This window comes from Phaethon aethereus (assembly GCF_964289735.1).
Source record: "Phaethon aethereus genome assembly, chromosome: 4".
Lineage (NCBI taxonomy): Eukaryota > Metazoa > Chordata > Aves > Phaethontiformes > Phaethontidae > Phaethon > Phaethon aethereus.
The window spans coordinates 6,869,615-6,878,310 of record NC_138578.1 but is presented as its reverse complement, the minus strand read 5'-3'; the positions used below and the strand labels follow the sequence as shown (position 1 = coordinate 6,878,310).

General features: G+C 44.0%; 1 protein-coding gene across 2 annotated transcripts in view; it reads left to right on the top strand.

Annotated features, from left to right (window-relative positions):
• Positions 1-1,375: 1,375 nt before the first annotated feature.
• TRPC3 (transient receptor potential cation channel subfamily C member 3) overlaps positions 1,376-8,696 on the top strand; it is a gene marked incomplete at both ends in the record, with an annotated part of 45,574 nt that continues 38,253 nt past the window's right edge. For both annotated transcript variants that reach the window (XM_081999752.1, XM_081999751.1), the window contains one exon: positions 1,376-1,599. In XM_081999752.1, coding sequence (XP_081855878.1) covers positions 1,376-1,599 — 224 coding nt within the window. The remainder of the gene's footprint in view (positions 1,600-8,696) is intronic.

Genomic DNA, 8,696 nt, shown 5'->3' with positions numbered 1-8,696 from the left:
TGAATACAGATTCATACAAATATGTACCGATAGCCATATAATGCTTCAAAGAAGTTTAAAGCAAGAGAAAAAGGGCATTTCAGCAGTATGCAAAGGAATAGCTTTGCTGTATATATATAAATTGACACATGTAGTCCCTGTGTACCTACTATTCTGCATACTCTGTGTACAAAGAGACACATACTCTGCCTAGATTTTAGTGGGGTGATGGTTTTGTGATAGAATAGTTTTCCCTATGGCATAATGAATTCAATAATGATTATTACTGAAAATCTCGTAATAAAAAAAGAGGTATTACATCTCTGTATGGCAAGAATCTTTGTGACTGGTATCTGCAGAATATAATTAGCTCTTACTACATGCAATGAGCATCTTAACATCCTCCCATTGTTGTTTAGTTTGACACCATGCAGAAATAAACCAGTAAAGTCTCAGGCAGAGATGCCTGGAAGACTTTGGAAATCTTGACTCGCTTTTATCAGTGGTAAGCCAGCCAAGAGTCCCTTTTTACCTGAAAAAATTTAACTTCAACTGTTCCCAGTGTAGGGCCGAACATTTCCCAAAGGAATGACGGGGCTTCATGCGGATTTGACCAGCCTGTGCACTGCTTTTTTGTGTTGGGGCCATTTTGGTGAAAACTACCTCACAGGTATCAGCCCATCGCCTCACGCCGTCATCGCTTGAGCAAACCAGACCCGGCTTCCCTCGGAGCCGTGGACACCGTTGGAAAGGCTCGGTACCGCCTTTGCAAGGGACCGTAGGCCAGCGAGAACCTCCTCAGGACGCCCTACGGCAGCGGTACCTGAAGACCAGGCGTGTCGAAGGAACGTTTTACCTCAGCAGTGGCGGCTGAGGGACACTTGTAACGGCCCTGTGGCAATGGCGCCGCCCCTTCGCTCCCGCCTTCCCGTCCCGGACCGAGCCGGCCGTTGGGCGGGCGGAGGTGGGGGTGGGAGAGGCGTCCCCTCCTCTACGGAGCGCCCGCTGCGGTAGGCGGCTGCTCCTCTCCGCCGCGGCTCTCCCCCTCCGCCTCAGTAACGATGCTGTCCTAGCGAGGGATGATGACAGGGAGAGGAGAGGGGCAGAGCCGCCGCCGCCGGGAGCCCTGTCTCTTGCTCGCCTCCACACTCGCCGGCACTTCCCGGCTCCCGCTGCCGGGCTGCGCATCGCGCCGTCTTCCTGACGGGCGGCAGGAGGAGAGGGCGGAGGGGCGGCGGTGGTTTTATGGTGAGGGTTTTGTCCTCTCCAGGTGCTCCGTCCCCCGCCGGGCAGGGCTTTCCTCCTCCTGCCTCCCTCCTCGCCACACACGCTGCCGGCCGAGGCCGGCCGAGAGCGGGAGCAGCCGGCACCGCCGCCGCCTGAGGGGACCCTGACCATGTCGAGCAAGAGCAGGAAGAGCAAGGAGCAGGGGAGAGTGACCTTCCCCCCGCAGCAGGAGGAGGAGGAGGAGGGGGCAGAGGAAGAGGAGCAGCAGCGCCGGCGCCGCGGCTGGAGAGGCGTCAATGGGGGGCCGGAGCCCCCTCTGCCACCTCAGAGAGCCGTTAAAACCCTCCGGGAGCCCTACGGCTACTACCCGCCCCCCCCCTTTGCCAGCACCATGTAAGTGGAGCCCCGGGGGTGGGTTAAGAGGGTAGCCCGGCCGGCAACTTCCCCGGAGGAGCCGCGGGGGGCCGGCCGCCGTGCCCCCGGCAAGTTGTGGCGCTCGGCCCCGCGAAGCACCGCCAGCTCCGTCCCGCCCACCCGGGCCCCGCGGCGGGAGCGCAGCGAGGGGGAGATGGGGCCGGTTTGGAACGGCTGAGGTGCGGAGGCTTGGGGGAAAGTGCCCTGAGGGGATAGTCCAGTCGCTACCTGCCCCCGGCCGCCCCCGAGCCCTCCCCAGCCCCTCGGCTGTGCTCCGTCAGGCTGAGGCGGGGACAGCGCGTAGCAGAAGGCAGGCAGGGGTGCCGGGGCTTTAGAGATTTCGTCTCTTCTTTCTTTTCGTTCTTTTTTTCCGGGCTACTAGCATAGCTGCGGAGAAAACCTCAATATTGGCTCCGCTCAGGTTTAGAGAACCCATTGCACCCTTTCATACTAGCAATGCTAATGCATCGCTTATATTTTCAAAAAAACCTAGTCTGTGGTAAAACCAGACTCCCCACAGAAATCTAGGACACCTGGACGGAAAAGCCTCAGTTCTTGGGATGCATCCTACTTTGATCTCGTCTTCAGAAAGTTTGTATTTTTAAAATGCAATCAGATATATGGATATATAGAGAGATATATGTGTAAATACTGACCATGACTAGACTTGCTGCAAGGGAAACATTCAATTCTACTAAAAGGGATGTTAACATTCTTTTCTCTGCCTTACAAAATGTAGGCTGTCCATGAATTATTTGCTTATTTTTATTACAGGCTGAAGTTTAGGTAGATCTACCACTGATACTTGAGTATTTTATACTTTCAGGACAGTATTTAGTTCTTAATTCAGTATTTTAATTGCCAGATGACAAACACTCTATTTTGACTTTTAAGAGAACAAATTCAGCATTTATAGAAGAAGCCTTAATTAAAATCACCCTAGAGACACCTGTGAAGTACAGAAATAATTAGAGTAGTGCTTAGAATGGGATAACCGCAAATAAAAGTGGTTTTTACCATTGCAGTGCAGAAATTCTTTGTAAATACCCCATACCCAGCACTCCAGACTTCAAGTAAAGGAATCTTTCACGTCTCTTTAGCTGAAAGTTAGTTGTTTGTCTAGGCTTCCTCTGTAGTTGATGGGAGGAGAGAGGAAATAGCAGTGGGCAAGCCAGCATAGACATTTATCTTCTTGAGGTACCTGTCTTTCTACATTCACCATAAAAAGAGCCTAGAGGATTAGTTTAGACTCGAACACTTTATTTTTAGACAGTTGAAGCTAGCTCAGATTCAGATGAATTGTACGCTGCGAGTCCTAAACTTCTGGATCCCTTTCAGATTAGTATCCTCCTAGAACTGTTGGTATATTCCTTTCTTTAAGAAATGGTCATTATGCCACCAGGGTCTAAAACTAGAGTTCAGTTTACACAGCTATAGGCATTTGAGCCTCGAATGAGCGCCGTGTGTGGGAGTTGCTTTTTGTGATTTTTGTCCATGGCAGCAGTGAGCGTGAGCCCAGTGGACTGACAAAAGGGCTGACATTAATCAATGTAATAGGAGTGCACTGAACTGACAGAGCATAGAGGCAAAAGACCCACAACTGCCATTTCCCCTGTTAGGTGCCCATGGTCATCCTCAGTGTAGCAGTTGGATTTTTCTTCTAGAGGAGTGTTTTGTGCTAATGTCTGAAATCATAGCGTATGTTAATGAAGTAAGTATAAGTATCAGTTTGCTCATAATGTGCTCAGATTGACTCACATAAGGCTTTAGTGTGCACAAAGTGAGTATGAGAATACTTGACTGGAAGAATTTGTAGTCTAAATATTCAGTACTGACCAACAGTGCAAGGGGAAAGAGGCAGGAAGATGTGAAGTAGTTTGCAGAAGATGCGCTTAGTTGATACTTGAAATGTCTTCACTCTGAAAGCTGTCACCTGTGCAAAGGTACCTGGCAACATACAGTTGGCTCCCTCCTGTGCCCAATATCGCTGGAAAAAGTAATTAACCTCAGATTCCCACTAAGACTGCATGTAATACTTGTTTCACAAGGTACTATGTGTCCCAGTGGGAAAATGTGGGCAAAAACCTGTAAATTAAACGTAGTAGGCATTGGATGCCGGATTTCCTGGGTCTCTGAAAAGCATACCTTAGTTTCCTGAGTGGAATGACAGAACAAAAATAAAGGACTGAGTGTAAAAGGGGCTCTAAAATTCTTTGTTGCTGCAGCCCTGTTAACTTGTTTTTTTCCTGGCGAGATGTTTGCCTTTTTATGTGTGTGCATAGATTTACTCCTGCCATCAAAATATAGTCCTTTTTTTTTCTCCCCAGGAATTCAGATGGTTGGTATTTTCTATTGAGGAGTTAGCAAAGAGTAATGGTAGGAAAAAGCTCTGCATAGTCTGTGGGGCGAGAGGGGAAGGAACAAACTTAACATGTGTATACCTCCTGATACCTTGTGTTTTGTTCCATTTTTTGACTAATTCATTCCAGTTTGAAGCCAGAACTTCTGTGAGCTGACGTGAGGGCATTTTGGATGATGGATTATGTCATTTCAGACCAGTGTTGAGGGTATAGACCTGAGTCAGATCTTGCAGCTGGCCTGATTTATGTTCTGCTGTTCAACTGGATTAGCCTCCCTCTTCTGGAAAGCCCGGGCAGTAGTTCACAGAAGGGAGAAGGAAGCTCTCATTTAATACATTTTAAACTTGGTGCAGGGATTTCCAAATTGTGTGGAACATGTGCAAGCTTCCTTGCAAACATACATGAATGTGACACGATATTTACTGGTGAAGAAACAAATTTACAGGCTTTTCTGGCACGTGGCTGTAGCAGAGCTGGAGGGGATGGCAGGGCCTTCATTTGGGAGAGGTAGGGAGGTTGCCCCTCTAACACTGCCTGTGGCCCTGCATGGAGCCAGGCGCTGCTTGCTACCTCATACGGAACAACTTGGTCTTTTCCTGTGATGGTAACAAAGCAAACATTTGAGATCACTTGGTTTAAGAGATCTTGGGAGTCATGAGGTAAAATGCTGCTCGTATGAGTGCATGTGTACAAGTGCATGTCTGAGCACGCACTTTTGGGAGTAAGGCGATTATCATTCTTTAAAACTGGGACCTCAGAGGTTACTTTTGGCAGAACAAGAGGCACAATCCACATCTCCTGTGTGTCTGACTCTGGTGTTGTCACTTTTAAATGTGTGTGCGCATCGCTGTTTCTGTGATGTACTTACCTGATCTGTCTATGATCACTGGACTCCATTTCTTTTTCAGGGCTAGATTAGAGTCAAGAACACTTAAGTTGTACTGCAGTTTAGCAGTAGGGTAAACTGCTTGTAAATTGTTGATGCCATCTTTTATTGCTTTTAATAGTTCAGGGAGAATAACAGCCTGTTCTTCAGTACAAATGTTAGAAGATTGCTCTGCGGATCTGGGAAGGCCCAGAATGAAACCTGTTTCTCCACCTTCTCTGTTTCTTTTAAAATTGCTAATGCAGTTTGCAGTGTTAAAAAATAGACTTAGAAACAAGATTATAAATCTTTTGAATTGCTGTTGATGAGATAATGAAGAGCAGAACACAAGGAATTCTCAGATCAACTGTTTGTCCCGTATTTCCATCCTTATGCTACAATTCCGAAAGATTGAACGTGAAAAGGGATGGGTAGGTTAACAGAGTAGCAATCTGTAATTGGAATAATCCATGGTAAAAAGGTAGGTGAATCATAATGCATACTCCGGTCCTTTGCAGTTGCTGTGCAGCTCAAATTTTAGCCTTGTACATAGGAGTAAATGTCCAGGCAACAATACGATGCAGTAAGGTCATTGTAAATGTGATGCATAGAAAACACTAGAGACAAGTGGCCATTGCTTGCTTAGCAGAAATGTTTTTTTAAAATATTTTTTATTGCACATATGAAGGTCATACATTTTAGATGAAAATATTTCAGGTAAACATAAATATGTTATAATGTAGGATAGGCTTTTGTGTCTTATGATATTACCTGGTATGTAGCAAACCAGTTAGTTGTTCAGCGTGTACATAACATTGCTCTGTCTGAAAGCTTGTGATACTTCTCGTTAGGTAAAGGTCTTGAAAAGTGGTATAATCCTTTAGGAGCTGTGGCCTCACTAATGTGGGAGTTCTGCTGCAAAGTGTCCTGCTTTTGTGTTATTCAACAAGGGGCTGACTTAGGGTCCCGTCACATCCTGGTTAATTGTTAATCATCTTGTAGTGAGTTACGTTCATTTACAGCTATCACTGAAGTTACTGAGCATTTGCCTAAGTAGGAAGCAATAAACTAGACTTAAGCTGGCAAATGGCTAAAGGGAGCAGTATAGTTGGGAAGTAAAACTTGTATCTTGAGACCATCCTTGTTTTATACTGATGAATGAACGGTTCTGAAGGTTGGTGTACAGTTTTTGAAGCTCTTCCTTCTTGCCAGTGAAGGTCTTCAGTTCCTTAAAAGAGCTGCCTACCTGGTGCACGCTTAGAGCCAGTGGAATGTGTCCGGATGTGGTGGAACTGGTGTATTTGTTAACATGATTGCTCGTCTCCGATTCCATCCTTCTTATTTGTGCTGAGCAGCAAACAAAGGCTTGAGGCTTTGTAGACCCCTTGGCCATTTTTCTGCTGTGACATGTGAAAAATAGCTGTGGAGAAAATAGAGGGGCTCAACCGCTGCTTCATGACATCAAAAGGGGACTGAATTCTGTCCTCTCACCTTCCTGCTGCATACCACATAGTCTAATTATACCTGTGTACTAGGTCTAGAACTTATTTAGTGTAGTGGTGTTTCTTTGCTGAAGAATTAACATAAAATAATTGGGTGTTTTTCTTGCTTGGTGTTCTTGTGGATTTTTTTTGCCATGCATTCTGCAGATTTTTTTTTTTTTGTGTTCTTTTAATTATTTGGAACAGTTGGGAAGAAGAGCATCACAATTTCTATCGCTCCTTCCCTCTTTTAGTGTAAGTTGTCAGCTCCTTACAGATACAAGTTTGAGAATATGAACTTTAAGGGCTTTAGGAAATAAACACAAATAATTAATGCACACTTAGTTCTATTGTAATCATATTTTAATGCCAGTCTAATGATATTTAGAGATGCAACTTGAGATTTTGTTGTTTTGATTACTTCAGTTGTCAAACGTTACATGTAAAATGTGCTGAAAAGGGTTAAATAGTTAAAACTAAAATTTTAACCATTTTCTTCATGCTTTGTGACAGCTTAAAAATAGTAGGTGTAAGAACAGGAGAGCAGAAAATGGAATAGGAGACCTTGTACCTGATGCTTCTTGCATTCAGTGCTCTGACCAGAGCTGTGCTGGCTTCAAGGTCTTTGAATTTGCTGAGGGAAAGAAGAGAGGAGGAAGGTATGGATGGACCTGACAGTCTTCTGGCTGTGTGGTGCTGTATGAGATTTTTCACTTTTATTTTTTCGGGAGGTCTTGACAATATTTTATTCATTAAAATACCAGGGAACTTTCATCTTTATTTTGAGAAGATACTGCAGTCACTTCAAATAGATCATTTCTGTGACAAAATTTTTAGCTAAGGAAATCTTCCTTATTGGGAAGATATTCTAATGCAACACCTTTGGAAGGATCTATCTCTTTTTACAGAAGTCAGATGAGTCACCTCAGTCAGACAGTGGGTCTTGAAAGAAAGATAGATAAAACAGAAAATATGTGTCATATTTCAAAATATCCTGAAAAATTACACTGAATATATAGGGAGAAATATATTGTTACGTATATCATAAAAGATAAATGAGATTCAGGATGGCAGTTTAGAGTAGTCTTAAATGAAGAAGTCAGCATGAGTCAATTTGTTATCTTTTTTACTTTTTTAATACACATACTTCTTTTCTTCATAACATTACAGTAAACAACTACATTTCTGTAGCTTGTTTTTTGACGTGGAGGAAGAATAGAAATGTAACAGCATAGCAGACAATAAGAACTTGTTTAAAAGGTAACTATGAAAAGACAGTATTTCTAGTTTAATTCTGATTTTGTTGGGGAATAAGGTAGTAGCATACTGTGGCTGTTCACCACGTGCACTTGGGGCTCAAAACTTTATATCTGAGTGCTCCCAGATGTGAAATATGCCTAAGCTTTAAGACATCAAATAAATTCTGTGTTTGAGAGTCACAAATCCTCTCTGTTGAGCAGCCTTTTTTATATAGACTTCAAGAAAGTGGTACAGGAGTGGAAAAAAAAAAAAGGGATCCTGTCATGTTTAGCAAAGCAGTTTTGCCATATATTTCAAAAAGTAAATAGCAGTTAGCATTGCTTATACTGCAGTGCCACCCAGGTCATTTCTGGTAGGCCAGAAATATCAACCACAGATGAAAATGTAAAAAGATCAAATGCTTCATCCCAGGAGAGACCTGCCCTTGGTGATGAGTATTGCAATCTCTTCACTTGGTCTGCAATGGAACTGCCCATTTGTGTTAACTGAAATGTTCAGAGCATGGACTAGCTTTTATGATATTTGTAGCTGTGATAAAGTGATTAAGATTTTCTGTTTTGCAGAATTTATTACAACCCATGCAGATAGCTGGAAGGCCAGACCTATTCTTATAAGCAGAATGGAATTAGTTATGCCCAATGAAAACCGTTAGGGCTGATTTGCTGCGTATGGGGAAATCCAGTGATGTCAACAGGCATATTTTGTGCAGTGGTGATATAGCTAAGGTAGCTTTCAGTGTTGAAAGGTCACACACATTAAAAACCCACCTGCATTTAAGAGGCTATCGCTCTGGTTGTGGAGTTGAAGCTGCAGCAATTAGGATATGCAGCTTTTCAAGCTGCCCGTGCAGGTTCCGCTATGTTCACTTAAATGCGTAGTCTTTGTGTGTGCCTAAGGGGCGTGTGGCATTTTTCCCTTGGTTCTGTCCTTTTGCAGACTGATGGAGTTTGCTTAAAAAGGGCTGTTTAATATTTTGCTTTGCCCTCAGCACTCATTATGTGGACCCATGTCTTTTGTAATGCACATTACTTGGCTTTTGCACTGAGGGTAGAAGGATTAATTTCCTCTTCAGTTTTTCTGTCTAGGCTTTTACTCTCATATCTGAGTTTT